The sequence below is a fragment of the Marmota marmota genome, unplaced genomic scaffold (genome assembly GCF_001458135.2).
Source record: "Marmota marmota marmota unplaced genomic scaffold, marMar, whole genome shotgun sequence".
NCBI lineage: Eukaryota > Metazoa > Chordata > Mammalia > Rodentia > Sciuridae > Marmota > Marmota marmota.
In genome coordinates, this window is record NW_026000108.1 from 14,962,728 (window position 1) to 14,981,799 (window position 19,072).

Sequence of the window (19,072 nt, forward strand, 5' to 3'; positions counted from 1 at the left end):
GGTTGTTCAAAACANCCCCTCCCCTCTTCTCTCTATTGCAATCAGCTTTCCCCTAAGTTTCTTAGTATATATTTTGTTTGGTTGAATTAAATGTTCAAATAATGATTTGTTTCCATTTAGGTAATCTCGTTAAAATACACCACACTGATTTTTTAAAAGGGGGTATGTTACATATTTTTACCCCCAGAGAAACTTGTCCAGTTAAAATTCAGTTTAACTGCCATCATTTTATGTTAAATAAAAATTACTTTGGCAAAACATTGTTTTCTGAATTGTGCATCATTAAATGTGCTATTGGAGAATTGCACATGGAAATAATTTTGTACATTAATTGCATTATACCAATTGCCTGATTAGTTTTCAACATTTGGATAAATGTATTGTGTTTTAACAAAACAAAATCTGATAGAATTAAGGAAAAGTTTCTTAGAAGTTCTTATTTCTAGGATGTTTTTGGTTTAGACGATTTCATTTTAGGTATCTGTTATTTCAAATAAGTCTGTTTGAGGACAGTTGTTTCATGGGATTATGTCTATGCTGATAATTTGCTGTCCTTCAAAGTGACTTTGTTTTAATTTAGATAAAAGGAATTGTTTGAATTATTAATGAAAAATACATGTTTCCTTCATTAGATTCAAATTAGTGCCCTTTTCCAAACCATACATCCTTTTTGGAAACATAGCTATCATTTAAAGATGAGAACAGGATTTAGCACAGCTTTGAGTGTGTTTAAGGAAACACAAGACACAGTGATTATTCCTTAGCAGTACAGCTAAAGCAACATGTACATCTACTCATCCAGACAGAAGACTGTGGTTTCTTTTAGACATGCACAATTCATAGCACCAGCATCCAGACAGTAGTGTGGAGCAGTGGTTCTGGACCCCACGACTAGTTTCTCATTCTGCAGATCTTCAGTGGGCCTGTCAGTTTACATTTCTGACAAATTCCCAGGGATATACCGTGTTCCAAGGACTACACTTTGAGAATAGCCCATATGAAAGGAATCTGTGGGAGCTAAGCTTTGAGAGCAGTTTATTGCCTGTTTCCACACCCAGGTCCTGCAACATCATGCTTGGTGTTGGCTTGAAATCAGCCATGTCAGGAGTATTTCCACTCCAGAAGTCAGCAAATGCTACAAATCCAGGCTCATTTTCTTTTCCCAGAGAGCCAATTGTTAAACATTTGTCAACACTCCACTGTCTCTAATAAGCAATAGCCAATAAAATGAGCTGCCAAACAAGTAAATGAATGAAGAATTTGGCACGAATGCCTGATTTTTACAGCACAGAAAATAGCATAAAAGGGACTTGGTATTAGTGGCATGAATGGATGGATGGATAGATGGATGGATGGATGGATGGATGGATGGATGGATGGATGGATGGATGAATGAATGACTTGTAGCCTAAAGTCAAAACTCACATTAGCACTAGGCTCTTAGAGATAGAGTAATACATTTTATTCTCAAGAAATCTGAAAATAAAGTTGTTTTGTTACCTTTCAAAGCAACTTTCTTTTAGTCTAGAAAAGAGAAAATTTTAATAAAAGTTCTTCTTGAAAAATATGTATGTATATCTTTAGATTCAAATTAATCTCATGCTCCAAATCAAACAGCTTATTTAGAAATCCAGTTTTTAAACTACTATTTAAAAATTAGTAAATCAAATGAACCACTGTGCAACTGTGTAGGACACTAAGTATTAATCAGTTTCCTTATTTACAGGTCCATGAAACTCCAGGGGACTTTCTGCAGTGTACTTTAGATTTGGTTGGTTACATAGCTCCAGAATTGTCTAATTTGCATTTAAAAATTAAGAAAAAAGGAAACTCAACTGGTCTGCATTCTTGAGGCATTCAGTTTCAAAGGGGAGGCAGACTGCATACCGAATCTATAAGATGGGCTTCTTATTTTTGAGATAAACATACAGCCATTCTGGGCATGCCACTTGGGAAGGTACCATCATCAAATTTATAACCCTGGGGAAGTTACTCCACCTCTTGTGCTGCAGTGTCATCCTCTCAACTATCTGAACTGCATCTGATTTTCACATGTGGTTATAAGAATTTGTATATAGAAATACAAAGTACCTAATGCACTACTTGACACAGGGCAGGTTCCTAGAAATTAGTATTTCTGGTGGTTTATGGATTCTCTTTAATCCCAGATACCCAGATCCAACAAACAATATGCAAATGAGAGCTTCATTGCTTTACATGTGACCCCACAGTATGCTCAAGCATAGAGGTCCCTTTCTATTTTAGTGTGTTTTATTAAAATCAATCTGCTTCAAAACTCCTGATTAAAATATATTACTTGATGAACTATTCTATAAGAACTTTCTTCTGAAAAACTCTTATGCATCCAATGGAATCTCATTTAGCTGCCTATTCTTTTTGATTGAAGAAAATGAGCAGACATGTTTTTTTTATTACCATACCCTACTCACAGAGGAAATACATTCAGCCCAGAGATATCAGAATGTCTGGTTCAGACTCCTGTTCCATTGCTTGGACTATGCCACCACCACCAGATTTTTAAAATTCTTATGGCAAAAAGCTGGAGCTCACATAAACAAAAATGAAATTTTATCTTTGTAAAACTACTGAAACACTTTGATATTCATGGTTGACATAGAAATATAAAAATTTTATTTTTAATGTCCTGAGTAAGTAGAAAAAGAAAGTTGGAAACATTTTAGAGCCCTCTTTTCCTTTAAGCCCCAAGGATTAAAGCATTTGTATGCAGCAAACCACAGGCATTACTGGAAAATCACATGGCTTTTATACTTCCATTTATATTCTAGAAATACAAGAAAACAAAATCTCAGTAATAGATGAATAGAGTAAAACTAAATTACATAATAATCGTAATAAATGAAATTTATGTTCCCAGTGGAAAAGTTCAAAGTTAAATGGTTCACTTGCTCCTTTTTGTAAGTCATCAAATATATAGTTCCCCAGGGAAATGGAGGTTTATCAATACTTATCAGACCCGAAAGGATGTTATCCTTTGCAAGTGGGTATGTAAGAACTGACTGTGATAGACTGAAAATTCGATGATCTCTCAGTCTTACAAGTAACAACTGGTGTCAGTTATTGCTTTTCTTTTAAAAGGATATGTAGGCAAAAGATTCTTGGACAACTCCCAGTTTGTCTCATGCCAGAGAACACAGAGTAAAACAATTTAGAATATTCTTAACTCTTACATATTCTCTTGAGGCCCCATACACACAGTATCATCATCATAAAAACAAAGAATCTGAAAATATTAATTTTGCAATACTTACAAGTTAAAAGGCTAAGGTCAGACGTCACTTAATTCTAAGGAGATATAAAGGGAAATAATGTGTGTTGTAACTTTTTATCAGGTTCCAAAATGATCAGACTAGACATTTAAAACTTACAGGGGGAGAAAAATATTAATGTGAATCTCACTCATGATTGGAGAAACAGAATTCACACTCAGCTTTCCACATACTATATATGCATCCTCATAAACCTGCTATCTTCTTGTAATATTATTATATTTTTTTAATTCAGTGATTTTGAGTAAATGTACCAAGTTTTGCAATTATCATATAAGGTTATTTGTGAGGTACCTATCTCTGGGATATCTGTAAGAAATGCCATTAAAGGATTTTAGTGGTGAGAACACACACATTTATATAGTACTAGGCCTCTTTAGGACTTTTACTGAAAATGTGTTGCATAATATCTGAGATCACATAAACTGGAGTAAAGCAACTTGGCTTCACGACTGTTTAGCTACGAACTAGGGATGCCATTTTGAATCCCCTAAACTCTCAACTCTTGTGAAGCTCCAATGAGGAAATACTTGCAAAATCCCTAGAACAGTACCCAGCCCATTGCATGCACCATAGAATTCTTTGCTCTTTTATTAACATTATTCTAATGAGGAAGAAAAGAGAATAATCACCTAAGGTCACAATTGAGGTCACACATTTTTAAAGAAGTAGGCCTAGCTGAGCAAGATTTCTCTCAGATCCAACAAACAATATGTGAATGTTAACTCAAAAACATTTTTTTAATAAAGTGAATCTTTCAGAAGTCTTGTTTTAAATATACAAGAAGCCTATTGATTAGAACTATATTCTACTTAGTATTATTAAAACAAAAACGCCTCTATTATTCCTAATACATCCTTTATATTTACTTTAGCATCTATTATTTAGGAGACACTCTGCTAAGTACATTAAGGAATAGGGAAATAAATAATGCAATGCCCCTACTTGAATGCAGCTTAGAATTAGTGAGAGTTAAAAACATATACTCAAAAAATGAAACAAAAATGGGGTATAAAGGAGAAGTAACAAAGTGACGTACCTCCTGCTTCACAGCTGGAACCCTGCATTATAAAGGGTCCATGAAACTTTAAAAGTCTTAAGCCACCTGTATACCATCATTAACAATGACTTGCCTTCATTGATTGTCTAAGAGCAATATGTGACCGAGGACCCATTTCTCAGTACATATGGGCCTTTCTTTACAATTTTTAAGAGAGAAAAAGGAGACTTCATTATTAATATTTATAATGTAATTAAAGTCAAAGTTATCGAACATCCATATAAAACCACTTAAAGGGTTATATATGACCACAAGGGGAAAAAATTGGCTTTTACCCTTTTTATGTATCTTTATTTTAATGATTTACTTTAGAACTTTAGAAACTTGAACAAGAACTACTCTCCAAAAGTTCTTACTTTTCTGTTAATGTTTAGATTAACAGAATTAATCTAAATTTCTGAATTTCTTTCTGAAAAAGATTCTGAAATAGTATTGGGTAATTTATTTATATGGTGATGATGATGGAGATGGTGTTGATGGTGGTGATGGTACTAATAGCTAACATTTCATTTAACTATGTTATGCATTTTTAAATGTTCACTTGATATAGACCTCAAATTAACTGTAGAAGGGAGAAACATTTATTAGCACTTACTAAAAAGAAAAGTGAAATGTATTAGTAATCAAGTAATTTATCCAAGGTCAAACATTAATTAATACTTGCATGACCAGGATTCAAATTCAGATTTGTGAAGCTCCAAATTCTTTATAATTAACTCTAGTTGATACTACAACTCAGCAAATCCCCTTAGAAGAGAGTCAAATTAAAGATGGAGAACAGTTGATATGTAACTGTATTTAGAAAGCAATTTTCTAGTCTTTGCCAGTTTTAATGATGTTAAATGTTAGGATAATTAAATATGTAGGAGGCAAAATATTGATTGACATTTCTAATATTTATTTTTAAAGTTGATATCTGAGACAGGCTATCCTATCAAAGATCCCAGCACACATGAACCCTTGTAAACACTTCAACAAAGACAACTTCAAATGTGTTCACAATTCTGCAGAATGTTTCAGATTGTCCTCAGATCAAAACCTGTTTATTCTCAGTCAGCAAACAATGCAATATGATTAGACTCCAGTGGTAAGAACCAGCATAAATGTTAATACAGCTTTTCATCCTTTCCCAGGCTTGAATTTTACAAATTTAAGTATCAGTGTCTGGGAATCTAAGCAGTTGTCTTGAGGAGGGAGTAGTAGTCACTCACATTTTGGAGCAGTCTCTCTATCCTCGGCTCCCATAAATCCATTTTTTAACCCATTTTCAGTTTTCCCAGACAGTATCCCATGTTGCAGGGTCTTTGGTGTTCACTTTATTATTCCATGCCAATTTCCAGTTACACCTCTTGCCTATATAGTGAAAAGAGAGTATATTCCCGACTCTGTGTTATGTATTGGTGCCATTTTCTTCCTGGGTCCTGTTTCGTTGTTCCTGTTAACATTTTTGCCTGCTCTGACACCATGGTTAAATTTGTAACCAGAACTTAAAACCATCCAGCACCTATTTACAAATTGCACTGAAAATCATATTTTTTAATCTGCATTTTCCATTTACCTCAGTTTCTTAGACTTTATGTTTGTCCATTTTATGAATTTTTATAAGCCTTCTCAAAGCTTTTAGAAGGCAGCAGTAATAATTGATAGACCTGGTACTTTAAAAAATTATAGAAAAGAGACTAGATAGAGATACACTGTCTCTTTAATAAAGAGACATGGAAGGGCCGGCTAAGTTGTTTCTCTGTTGCAGCGTGGAGACGATCAATGATGGAAACTTTCACATCGTGGAACTGCTTGCACTGGATCAGAGTCTTTCCCTCTCTGTCGATGGGGGAAGCCCCAAAATCATCACCAACTTGTCAAAACAGTCTACTCTGAATTTTGACTCTCCACTCTACGTAGGAGGTAAGCCCACTTTCCAATTCATGGCTTCCCATATCCTATGGTGGTTCACATCATAGACTAATTCTGAAGTTATTGATGCCGGGTGCCATAGTCATTGACCAATGCTGATCCATCTGAAAGATGGCCAGCAAGGACAGAACAGAAAGAGCCAAAGATGAGTGTTAAGAGATCATTTTGTAATCTTGGCTGTGTGGTTCTAACAACATGTGTCATTGGGATAGAGGACAGTAATTAATATTTCTTCTGTGCCTACCACATGCTAGGTGATTTGTACGTCAGATCATCAAATCTTCTATTTACCTGTACTATAGAAAAATAAAGATGGTGTTCAAATCAGACTATGAAAAAAATGATGAAACAAGCACAAGGTAACCTGGGGAGTAGGTGCCCCACCCCAGTTTCCTTAAGGAGTCAAAACCCTTCCCGCTAAGCCACATGTGACCATGTGAGAGCTTCTGCACTACCAGCTGCTCATGAATGACTTATATGTACAGTCTGTATCAGCCACCAGCAAGGAGTTCTGCTTAGCCAAGACCTTCACCTGAATGAGCAAGAGAGGAGGCTGGGAAGGTAGAGCAGGGCTAGAAATGATCTAGAGAAGATGCAGGACTTAACTTGTATTCAGCAAGAAGGAAAATGAGTAAATGTGTGAGGGAAGGAGGTACAAGCAAAGTTTTAAAGGAGCCCAGGAGAGAAGACCCACAAAGCAGAGAGCCCCCACTCCTGCCTCCATCTGGAGGAACGAGTATAAACTAGAGACACAGAAGTTTAGAAGTTAGAGAAAGGAACAAGAGAGGAGGCAATGTTGACTTGAGGCACATTGAATTAAATTACATTGGGTTAAGTTGACAAAATTAACTCATTTTACAGAAAAAATGAGTATGAAGAGGTCAGGGAACCTGATTTCTTCGCTATGACAGGTATTTTCATGAAGTTCATATCATCTCCTACAAAACAGTAACTCTGGGATTCTACACAATTATCTTAACCCCGAAAGGCTTTCTTCAGAGGATTTTTAAAAATTGTTCTCTAAGTCCATAGTCCTTCTGCGTTTAAATTTTTCAGTAGTTAAGTGGTAACACTTTTATAGAGTTTGATTTTTTTTTTTAGAAAGAGTTCAGTCTTTGGTGTCCTTCTGTAAACATCTGTGGAGCAACTACAATATCCTGGGACCTAAGTTAAGTTAATGGATACATAAAGGATACTAAGTAGAAAAAGAAATGCCCCATCTGCTCTCAGGGATGTGGGGGATGAAAGTGCCTCTTCTTGTAACCACCATGCTTTGTGATTAAAGGGTTGCATAGTGAGTCTGCTTAGAAAGTTACTAATCTAATTGCTTCATGGGAATCACAACCATGAGACTCATTAAAAAACAAAAGCTTTCCATTCTTGCTTGTATTCCATTTAAGAGTTAACAGGGCTGCTTTCAGATGGGCGAAGCACGTAAGTCATAGCTGTCCCTGTGATTTGGAAGAAGTTACCTTTATTGAGTTCAAACTACATGCCCAACACAACAAAACCTTAGGAAGTAGATATTACTTTCTCTGCTTCAAAGTTCCCATAGGACAACCTCAAGGACTTTTTAGAACTTGTCCAAGTTCACAAAACTATTTTGTAGTAGACTCCTCATTTAAGTCCAGATCTGTCTGACTCCAAAGCCACCTGCATTGCCACTCACTTCTTAAGAAAAATCAGAAAGCAAAGCAAAACAATCTAAGTTATGTGGCTTTTGGTTGTTTATTTCTGGACTTAACCTTTACTGGATTTTATTGTGCTTTTACTAGAAACCATTTCACTGAATCTTTTAAAACCTCTTTGGAACGTAGTGCAAACATATTTTTTTTCTCAAATATAGAATGAGATTGTTTAGATCATAACATTTTTCTAAAAAAGTAAAAAAAGTATTCTAAGCTAAAAAATGAAAAATACTAGTCCTCCTGAGGGTGGAGTATCTGGAAGAATCCAGACAAGGCCTCTGTCCATCCAGTCCTGAAGAAAACCACCTCTATCCCAGCCTCAGTGCCAGCAAACACATTGGTTGCACTTCCTTCCAATTCAGAGGGTAGTTGCAAGGATGATTCAAATTTTAAAAATACAAGGAATCTTGTAAGAACACAGCTTTGAATGCTGCATGGCAGAGGTATGAGAAGCTGAGTCAGCAGAGGAAAGTGAGGTAAACATGTCCAGTCTGAAAACAGGGCCACCCCTAAGGACGACTGTCCGAACGTGTTGCATCCTGTTGTGTCTCTCACAGAAGTGTTCTCTAGAAAAATGGAGAGGCGGCTTAACTTACCCTGGGTTTATTAACTACTTGTGACATAGTCTTTATTCAACACAAAAAGATTTGATCTTTATGTCTTCCTGTTAAACAGTTCAACCAGAACATTTATTACCTAATGGGCAGGTAAGGCCCTGATATGAAGATCCATGCATATATTACAGATCTGCTAGTGCTGCCATTGACATCAATCTTGATACTGGGTCCCTTTATTGGTCCAGTTTGGAAACCTGCAGAGTCTGTTACGTCTAACAATAGTCTATTTCTTGATTAATCCATCTAAGATCCATGGCATAGATGAAGGGCTTTATAAATATCATGGATATTCTACTTTTATCAGTTAAGGTCTAGCTCCCTAGTCAAGCACATAGGAAGGTTAACTCGGAAGAGTTTATGGCTGGGCATGTAGCTCAGTGCTTACTGTGCATGTAACCTTGGTTTCAATATCAAGCATCTCCACCGCCAAAACCCCACAGATCATAGATATTTGAAATGGTTTTTGATTCCAGGATAGCCTATTAATAGTTAAATATAAATACATACACACACACACACACACACTCTACTATAATCAAAACTAGACCTTTTATACGTTTGAGTTTGGAGACTTAACAGGCACACACTCACTAATTATTTCTCCCTGCTGAGAATTTTTGCCAATCTGTATTCAGTAGATGTGCACATATGGGGATCATACCTTCATCAAAATGAGCTATTAAGGATAACTTTGGAAGAAGTTCATTTCTAACCTCTGAAGAAAGGACCATAACCATGTGGATATTAAGGCCCACATTTTTATGATGGATGGATATGATTAAGTTAGAAAGACTCACCCCAAGCAAGAAATTTCCTGTCACTAGTCCTTTCCTGGAAATGGTAAATTTTGTCCCTTTGACCCTGCTGTAGCAGCCCAATTTCCAAGGCCAGACACACACACAGTAAAAAACTGTGCACATGGAAATTCAAAGCCCAGACCTGCAATTCAGGTCCAAGTATGACCATGGACCACCTGCCCTGCATGTTGGTGTTTAGAATTCTGCACCCATTTCCCTCCCAGCAAGGTCAGAATCTCAGGATGGGGAGATTTAACATTACCTCTAATGGTTCTGATGTGTGTCAAGCTTAGACACAAACGTTCTGGTCCATCTGTTAGTGATATAGATGAGAACACTAAGCCCTAGAAAAGGGAAATGCCTGGCCCAAATGCACTGAAAACCAAAAGAGAAGACGTGACCGATACTCTAGTGGTTTTGTGACCCTTGCTGCCTGATTTTGGTACCTGCTAGGACTCTAATGAGGATCCTTGAATGGCAAAAGGGACAGTGGCATAAGGAAGGGTCCCAATGAGATTCCTATGGTTCTCAGTGTCAATAACAGACATCCCCTGGAGAGTGAGAGCTTTGATATTTCAAGTCCAGAACTTGCAGTTAGTACACCAGAGTCCAGGTACAGCTGGGGCATGAGCATACCCAGACAGACTCAGCACTCTGAAGGCCTCTGGCTCCTTCCCTTTGCCCCACATGACCTGGATGGTTACCCCCCTGCAGGATGCAATCCAGAAACTATTTCAGCTTCTGGCTCAGGTCATGGAAAGATTCCTTCAGTTTGCCAAAACAAAAGTTACCAGATAACTGTCACTAGTGGAATATTTATGTACCAAGATTTCAAATACTGTGTTTTTGAAGGAATTTCTTTTGTCCTCCTGATTGTTTAAGAAAATGAAGGCTTCACTCTCAATTAGGAAAAATGCATGATGTGAATGAATTGCCATCTGGATAAGAAGCAGGGGCAAGATTTTCAGGCACTGACATCCCTAACTGAGCTGGGGACATTGCCCTTGGTGTATTGGGTTAGTTGCTTATTTATAGAATTAGGCAGAACTAGGAAAAATGGTCACTGCGAACCCCAGCTCTCAGCCTCCAAGACTTGGTGGACTGCACCTTAACTTCAGGACTAAGGAGGTTTATTTCATTGGCCTAACTCTAATCTGAACTTGCTGAGTGACATTGACCATATTGCCCAAGCTTTCTGGATCTTGGTCCTTCATCTTTTAAAATAAGGGGTAGAATTAGGGGATTACAAATTGTGCTTTGTGGAATTCCCAGGCTTCCTACAGATGGTGGTATCTGGAATGGGTGGGGTTGGATAGAGAGAAAGAAACATTAGTCTGCTCCCCAGTCTTTAAGTATAGTATCTCTGCTTCTAGGTTTTATATATGTATGTTTATGTGCAAAGTTTTTGTTTGAAACAAATTTTAAAATTTAACCATTAAGTTCTTTATTCTAGCAGTGCATTAGAAGTACCTAGAACATCTTCCAAAACCAAAAACAATATCCCTCTCTTCTCTACCCCACCATCCCCACCCACATATCCTGTTGGCTGGGCTGAGGTCCTAAGTACCTACATTTCTGGGTAGTAAAGGATTGATAAGCCTGCAAAGAATCTGACCTCTAATGTGGTGTCCACTCAGGCATGCCAGGGAAGAACAATGTGGCATCTCTGCGCCAAGCCCCTGGGCAGAATGGCACCAGCTTCCATGGCTGCATCCGGAACCTCTACATCAACAGTGAGCTGCAGGACTTCCGGAAGGTGCCCATGCAGACAGGCATTCTGCCGGGCTGTGAGCCGTGCCACAAGAAGGTGTGTGCCCATGGCAGGTGCCAGCCCAGCAGCCCATCAGGCTTCACGTGCGAGTGTGAGGAAGGATGGATGGGCCCCCTCTGTGACCAGCGGACCAATGACCCCTGTCTTGGAAATAAGTAAGTTTGGGCTGCTTTTTAGTTGAACACATAAGCTCAACCCTCAAAGCAAAGCCCAAGAGAGGAAGGGAGGCAGGCTGGCAGGTATAGGGAAATGGGACAGAATGAAGCCAGCCCATCTGCACTCTGTGGCTCATATGCAGTCATCCTCAGTTCCCATCTGACCTCCTACACCAAACGCACTTTCACCCCTGTGTTCCTTCTCCCCTGTAGATGCGTACATGGCACGTGCTTGCCCATCAATGCCTTCTCCTACAGCTGTAAGTGCCTGGAGGGCCACGGAGGTGTCCTCTGTGATGAAGAAGAGGATCTTTTCAATCCCTGCCAGACGGTCAAGTGCAAGCATGGGAAGTGCAGGCTCTCGGGACTCGGACAGCCCTACTGTGAATGCAGCAGTGGATACACTGGGGACAGCTGCGACCGAGGTGAGCCAGCCCAGCTGTGCAGCTCCTTCCCTTGGCCAAGCAGGAGGAGTGCCCCATCTTTGATGAGAGAGAAAGGGTGAAAGAAACAGGCAGAGGGGTGACAGGAGAAAATCCCAGGTCCTCGTGTTACTGTCTGTTACAGCTTTTGATTTATTTTCAAGTGTCATGAAGGCACCAGATGTGAAATGTCCTTAACTCCCACCATAAGATGGCTTCCAGATTTCCCGTCACAACCTGATTTGCTCCGAAAATTCTCTATTTTACCTTTGGTAAAGGTAATTCTCCTTTTGACCTTCTACAGAAGGCCCATTAACTTATTAATTCACCTGCATCCTTTACCTGCCTTTCTCATGCACATATATTATTAATTCATCTTCTACCACAGAGAAGATGGCGCCAATAATTCGGCTCTGGTTTTAGCCCAAAAATCACCTTTGACTTCAAAGTCACTGATTTTTCCATAGCAAATTACGCAGGCGAGAGGGATGGGAACAGACACTTTTCAGCCCATCACTTTGTTTCCATGATCAGAACTTGCCTTGTCTCCAGCTGGCAGGGACTGTGCTTTGTGTATCAGCAGCAGGACAAGACAGGAAGAGCATGCCTGCTGAAGCTTTCAGCAGATGTCTCCTTTTTGAACTACTTCATATTAGGGTAATTTATGAAGTTAGTGGAATGTTACTTGCATTAAGTAACAGATTGGATAATATTAAACTCCAGGTCTAATAAATTAAATTGCATTCTTTCTGAAACTGCTCCCCGTGGTAAACAAAACCAGCTGTTAGTCGTGTAAAAACAGAAGATGTGTATTTTTTTTTCTTTTTTCTTTGCAATAAAGGAAAAGATTTAGGAATCCAATTTTCTTGTCAGTGTAATAGCATTGTATTTATAGTCTACATATATAGCATTCACTTTGCTAGAAATAAAGGCCCAAAAGACACATTTTTTTTTTCAAGGAACAGCAGGCTGTGCCACCGGCCCAAGATATGTAATAAAAACATAATACTAAAAATAGCACTTACAAAAAAAGGGCAGAGAGACAGCATCCACTGAATTGAGATGTGGACTCACAGTCATTGACTGCGATTTTTTTCTGTTCTTTTCTAGAAATCTCTTGTCGAGGGGAACGGATAAGAGATTATTACCAAAAGCAGCAGGGCTACGCAGCCTGCCAAACCACCAAGAAGGTCTCACGCCTGGAATGTAAAGGCGGGTGTGCAGGGGCCCAGTGCTGTGGGCCTCTGAGGAGCAAGCGGCGGAAATACTCTTTCGAATGCACGGACGGGTCCTCCTTTGTGGATGAGGTTGAGAAGGTGGTAAAGTGTGGCTGCACGCGGTGTGCGTCCTAGGCGTGGTCCCAGCACCTTCCACCTCTGACACAGGTTGTCTACTTCTTGACCGTGTTGGACTAATTTATGCTTCATAGTGGAAATATTTGAAATATATTGTAAAATACAGAACGGACTTATTTTTATTATGAGAATAAAGACTTTTTTTCTGCATTTGAAAAAAAATAATAATAATAAAATAAAAGACTTGCTTAAACTAAAGCTTCCCCTACACTGGAGAAGTGTGAAGAAAGTTATACGTGGTGGCATTACAGCAACCGTGGGAACGGTTGCAACACAGATCTGTCTTTGCAACAAGCTGAAGACTCGCAGAAGCACATAGAGACTGAGGAGCTACTGTGCACCGACCTGTACTTGCCCAGAGCATAAAATGTGTGTCCCACCTTCACATCAAGCACAAGTGTGTGAGTGAGACTGCCAGGCAGGGGGTGGAATTCCAGAATTTACAGATAGAGCAAGCTGATAAGAAATATTTTGTGCAAAATATAAAGTATCCTGAAGATCTGGGTTCCATTCACGAAAGGACTGGGAGTGAAGTGCTGACTCACCCTACCTTCTTTCTAAATGTCCGCAGAAGCAGCACACAAAAGTGTTCATCTACCATTTTCCAGTATTAATTTTTTGTAATATAAATGATAAAGGAGATGATAAAGAACCAATAGATTATTGATAAATAAATTAGTAATAATATGAATTTTTGTTTCTATGACTTCTAAACAGCCCTATACAGTATTCAGTTTCAATGAGGAATATTTATTGTATCAAAATACATTGTACTTAACGTTTTAGGCCATTCTTTTGCTGTTTCTTGATGCTTTAATATATATTAATTTATAATTATCCTGATTTTTTTGTACATTTTTCAAACTTAAATATCAGGATTTTTTTTTTTATTTTTTGGCAATAGTACTAACATAGGTTTATCTTGGGATAAATATGTGTTGGTTTGTTGATTGACCTGAACATCCGACCATTGGTGTCACAGACCTACTGGGCCTCATTTAGGACAGCTGCAAAGAGCATGCAGAGTAAGAGTAGGAAAATGACATCTGTGTGAGACAGTCATCATATAGGAAGAAGTGGCCCCTCTACACGTCTTTACAGAAGAAAAATGGTGTGTAGCAATTGACACTAGAAAGTAGACCTTTTACAAATTAATATCTCCTTGACATTTTTTTGCCCTTTTATTGATTGGTGGGGAGGGAAACTGTCATGTCAAAAACTGTAATTTTTTTTTTCCAAAAATAAAACTCCTTTATTACCTTCATGTTCCCATGTTAACATATTTGCTGCTAAATTACATTGTAGAATTGATGAGGATCTATAGTGGACTCTGCTTTTCCCTCACTAAAATCCCAGGGTGCCCTGTAATGATGCAGATGTTTCTCCCCCAACCCCCCAAAAAAATCTTTTTTAAAAAAGAAAATTAGATGTACATGTATAATTCAGTGTGCTTTGTCTTTCTCCAGACTAATATCAGTTACACTACTGATGTTTGTAAATTAAACAGATATTTACTTCATTAACAGCTTGGTGGTTTTCTTAGAAATTGCACAATATTTAGAGGTTCTCCTTTAACAATTTCTAAATCCATTGATAAAGAACAAGGAAGACAACCTATACATATTTGTGGTCAGGATTTGGTTTGAGATGAACATATTGTCACATTTGGGGACTTTGAAATGGTCACATGGAAGAGATGGATTGAATTATGTGTTCTTTGCTTAGAGATAAGCCTCAGAGCCTTACTCCCTTGGCACAGTAATTCCTCTATATTGATCATGTAGATTGAAGTAATGTAGAATAGAGATTTTACTTCATGGTGGTTACTTTTAAGGGGAAAAAGTGAAGTAATATTAGTTCCCAGACCGTATTTCCTCTTCTTACTGCTTATAAAGACAATTAATCTCTTGTGAGACAAAATCTAACTAAGCAAGATGTTTTCATCCATTTTTCTTTCCCTCAATTAGAACCAGACCAAGTAGTAACTAGTAACTGCCCAGGTCAAGAACCAACATAGCCTGGGTAGAATACAACGTCATCACTTCTCTTTAAGAAGGTCATGCACACGTGCACACCCACCAACACACTTACACTCTGTCTCATACATTCATTCTTGTTTATGGTTTCTTTATTTATGTTATATAAATATTATATAACTATTATAAAATATTTACATATTTCCATCGGTTGCTCCCTTTTTTCAAGGTTTTGAATCATTCATTAAGCAAAGAAACATCTGTGAAGATGCCATGACTTGGATTTGTGTATATAGATACATGCCGTCTTAATGGTCAGTGTTTGTTGATTGCTCAGTATATGCTAGATAGCATGCTAAGAGCTCTATGTGAGTGTCTCATTCATCTCTATAAGTTGATGGATTTATTGGGCTTTCTGTTTCACACTGGGGCACAAGGCTGGAAAGCAGGAGAGCTGGACCACATTTCATGCTGCTCAGACTAGGTAGTCCACGTTCTAGAAGCAGCAACAGCTCAGCAGACGATACTCGTCAGGAGACTAAGCTTCGTGCCTTAGTCCCACACACACTAATTCTGTCAATCATATAGATGTAAGTAATCCAGATTAAATATTTTTTTACTTTGTTGTTTTGTCTTAGGTTTGGGTTTTATTTTTTGTTTGTTTTTGTTTTTAATACTGGGGATTAGACCCATAAGTGCTTAGCTACTGAGCTACATCCCCAGCCCTTTGTAAATATTTTATGTAGAGACAGGGTCTTGATAAGTTGCATTGGACCTTGCTAAGTTCCTGAGCCTGGCTTTGAACTCAGGATTCTCCTGCCTCAGCCTCCCCAGCCTCTGGGATGACAAGCTTGCATCTCCACACCCAGATTTTTGTTGCTTTTAAGGGCAAAAAGCAAAGTATTATTAGTTCTCAGGCTGAATTCTCTCTCCTTCCTGCTTTTAAAGTTACAAAATAAAATTCTGGGGCTGGGGATGTGGCTCAAGCGGTAGCGCGCTCGCCTGGCATGCGTGCGGCCCGGGTTCGATCCTCAGCACCACATACAAACAAAGATGTTGTGTCCGCCGAGAACTAAAAAATAAATATTAAAAATTCTCTCTCTCTCTCTCTCTCCCTCTCTCACTCTATCTTAAAAAAAATAAATAAATAAAATAAAATTCTGTTTTCCTGGAATTTGAGCTGCTTAGAATGTCTCTTGAGAGACCATTTGCTCTGTGGTAAGACTGCCTTCTGTGCATGAGATGCTCTTTGAGAAAATCCAGTAGCCAAATAATTACTATCAAATGAGACAAATTGAGTGCAATCATTCATGTTATAAATGGCTCCTTACTTATGAATACTTGGCCATTAGGATTCCTTTGAATAGAAAAACTAACTATTCTAAAGCTTTTCCAATAGAATTCAATAGAGCAAAATCATTGTGTGCTGAAATGAATCAAAACTACTACATGGAATACTGCACACTTGTCATCTGAAAAGACAGTTATTAAACATCCCTAATATGTTTACTTTTAAATTGTCACATGAATAAGACAGTGTAAGGAAATTCCGTGGGGTTTTGACATGTGTTCGATTTAAGAATATAAACCATCTCAATCTTCAGAATTTGTTCTCACCACAGATTTCCTGACATTATTTCTAAGCAATAATAGACTAACCCCTGTATTAGAATTGCTCTGAGCATCTTCTTTTTTGGATGATTTGCTTTGGCAGCAGCAATTCCTTCTGGAGAAATGATTAAAGACTTGAAATCAATTCAGGGAAGAAAGACCTTGAGCTTTATATGTCATCCGCCTCATGTTGTGACCAGTTATTTCCAAAGTCATGTTTGTAAAAATATATACACTATAAAAAATATATGAAGCTTTATGTAAAGCTTTCTATAAAGCCATATAAAGTTATATGAAATATGGAGGCTATTTTCCTTCCTAATCCTCTCTGTGTACTCACAAGTCATTTAACAACAACTTCTGCCATTTTAGAGCTTGTGTAGTTAGGGTTGATGTCAAAGTGGGCAGAAGATACTACACAAATGATCAAACTAATATATGATATCAGACTACCATAAGCACTGTGGTGGAAATTATGGTATATTAGAAGAATACAGCAGAGGGATCTAATCAAATAAGTACTGGGTAGTTGAAATGACTCTGTGAGAAAGTGAAATTTAAGCCAAGCAATGAGAGACAAAGTAGGATCCAGGATGGAGGCAGGTGGAGGTGGGTTGCAGGATTATGAAGAGAGCAGCCTCTGTGTAGTTCCTGAGGAGGGAAGAACTCTTAGGTCCTCAAGGAAGCAAAAGAAGCCACTGTGGTGTTTTCATAGGTGTACATAGGAAAATTATGTCAGTTTAATTCCTTTGTCTTTCCTTTGCCTATTCCCATTCCCTTCCCCATTGTCTAATCTGCTGAACTTCTATTCTTCCCCTCATTCCCATTATTGTGGGTTAGCTTCTACATATCACAGAAAACACACAGTGAATCCTACTATCCATAAGAATGGGATCCTGGCTAGAATAAAATATAGTCCCTGCTTGTATAATTATATCAAAATGGATTCCGTTGTCATGTATAACTAAAAAAAACAAATAATTTTAAAAAAAATTCACTGTGTTCAAAGTGAAGAACACATCTATTTTATGTGTTTGATCCAACAGTGGCTACTTCCTAGCTGTCTGAATTCTCAGCATGCAGTCCCTGTTTTTCTTTTGACCATCTATTTCAGTCTGCTTGCAAAATAATGACAAAAAGTGATGTCTATTTCAAAATACCAACTAGTTTGCTATGCTTAATGCAGCTCCTCTCAACTTCTGAATGAAATACCTCTAAAGACATAGAAAATACAAATATTCCTAATATTTATGCAAAGTGAGAGTAATATTAATTTCAGAATCTCCAAAGAATGTTCTTGAACTGAAAGGCTGATTTAATTGATTAAAAGAAACAACTGTTGGCCAATCTACACTTTAAAACTCATGTTCATTTCTTCTCTGTTTCTACCACAGCCAGAGAGTCAGGAATTGAGACATTTGGAAACCCAGAAGAAAATATTTGCATTAAGGGTGTCAGTGAAAATCTGGGCTTTAGTTGTAGCATGATATCTGACTGCATCAGGCTGGAAACTTCTTGGAAGATCACTGATGTTGACTTGGAAAACCCCCAACCTTCTATCTACCCTTTTCCCATTCTGCTGAAAGAGCAATATATTCCCCTGGGACATGTCAAAAATATCTTTGACTCGCACTCTAGGATAAAGCTCAAATTTGTTAATCTGACCTTCCAAGGTTCCTCACAATGTATCCTTAATGTAAGAATCAATATGTGTTCTTAGATTGACAAATGCTAGGAAAGAATCTTCTAAATCAAACTGGCCAGAATGACTAAGTTGTAAACATAAGAATCATCCACATAAAGGTGAAAGTTGAAGCAAGAAAAACAAAACAAAAAACAAGTAAGCTAATTTAGGGATCCAACAGAATGAACTTGACCAGAGGAGTAAGTTCCACCTTTATGTACTTCTTATCTATCTGGAATCAGTGATCCCAGAATGAAGGAAAAGCATAAAAGCAATTTTAATAAAAGGGATAATGAAGTATCTGGAGAGTCATAAGTTAGGAATAATAGTAATTCTGATACTGAAATAAGAGAATCAAAGGGCAACTGGAAAAGTTAGATGATAGGGTTGTCATTCAATGTGTCAGTAAGTAGTGATATAGCACTTATAGTCACAGGCTGTGAAGGTGTGGGACAAACACTTGAGGTATATTCTGGAGAGAATACTGAGCACCAAGCTGGAAGAGCAAGACCAAACTAGAGCATCAGTTACATGGGCTAGGTCAACAATGAGGTAAAAAGAAAAGTCTAGATATGGTACCATTGAGGAAATAGTATGCCCAAGAAGAAGCCACAAAATCTCCCAGAGTGAAGACAGTAATAACATGCAAGAACTTTTTTCCAAATGAACTTCTCAGTCACCTTCATCTTTCTCCTGTGAGAGAAAATAACACTT

The 19,072-nt window shown here is 37.9% G+C and overlaps 1 protein-coding gene across 5 annotated transcripts in view; it reads left to right on the forward strand.

The window, feature by feature from the left end:
- Positions 1-14,610, forward strand: part of Slit2 (slit guidance ligand 2) — a 342,136-nt gene extending 327,526 nt beyond the window's left edge. For all 5 annotated transcript variants that reach the window (XM_048784262.1, XM_048784264.1, XM_048784263.1 and 2 more), the window contains 4 exons: positions 6,119-6,273; positions 11,022-11,310; positions 11,524-11,735; positions 12,843-14,610. In XM_048784262.1, coding sequence (XP_048640219.1) covers positions 6,119-6,273; positions 11,022-11,310; positions 11,524-11,735; positions 12,843-13,084 — 898 coding nt within the window. In that variant the 3' untranslated portion in view covers positions 13,085-14,610. The remainder of the gene's footprint in view (positions 1-6,118; positions 6,274-11,021; positions 11,311-11,523; positions 11,736-12,842) is intronic.
- Positions 14,611-19,072: the final 4,462 nt, after the last annotated feature.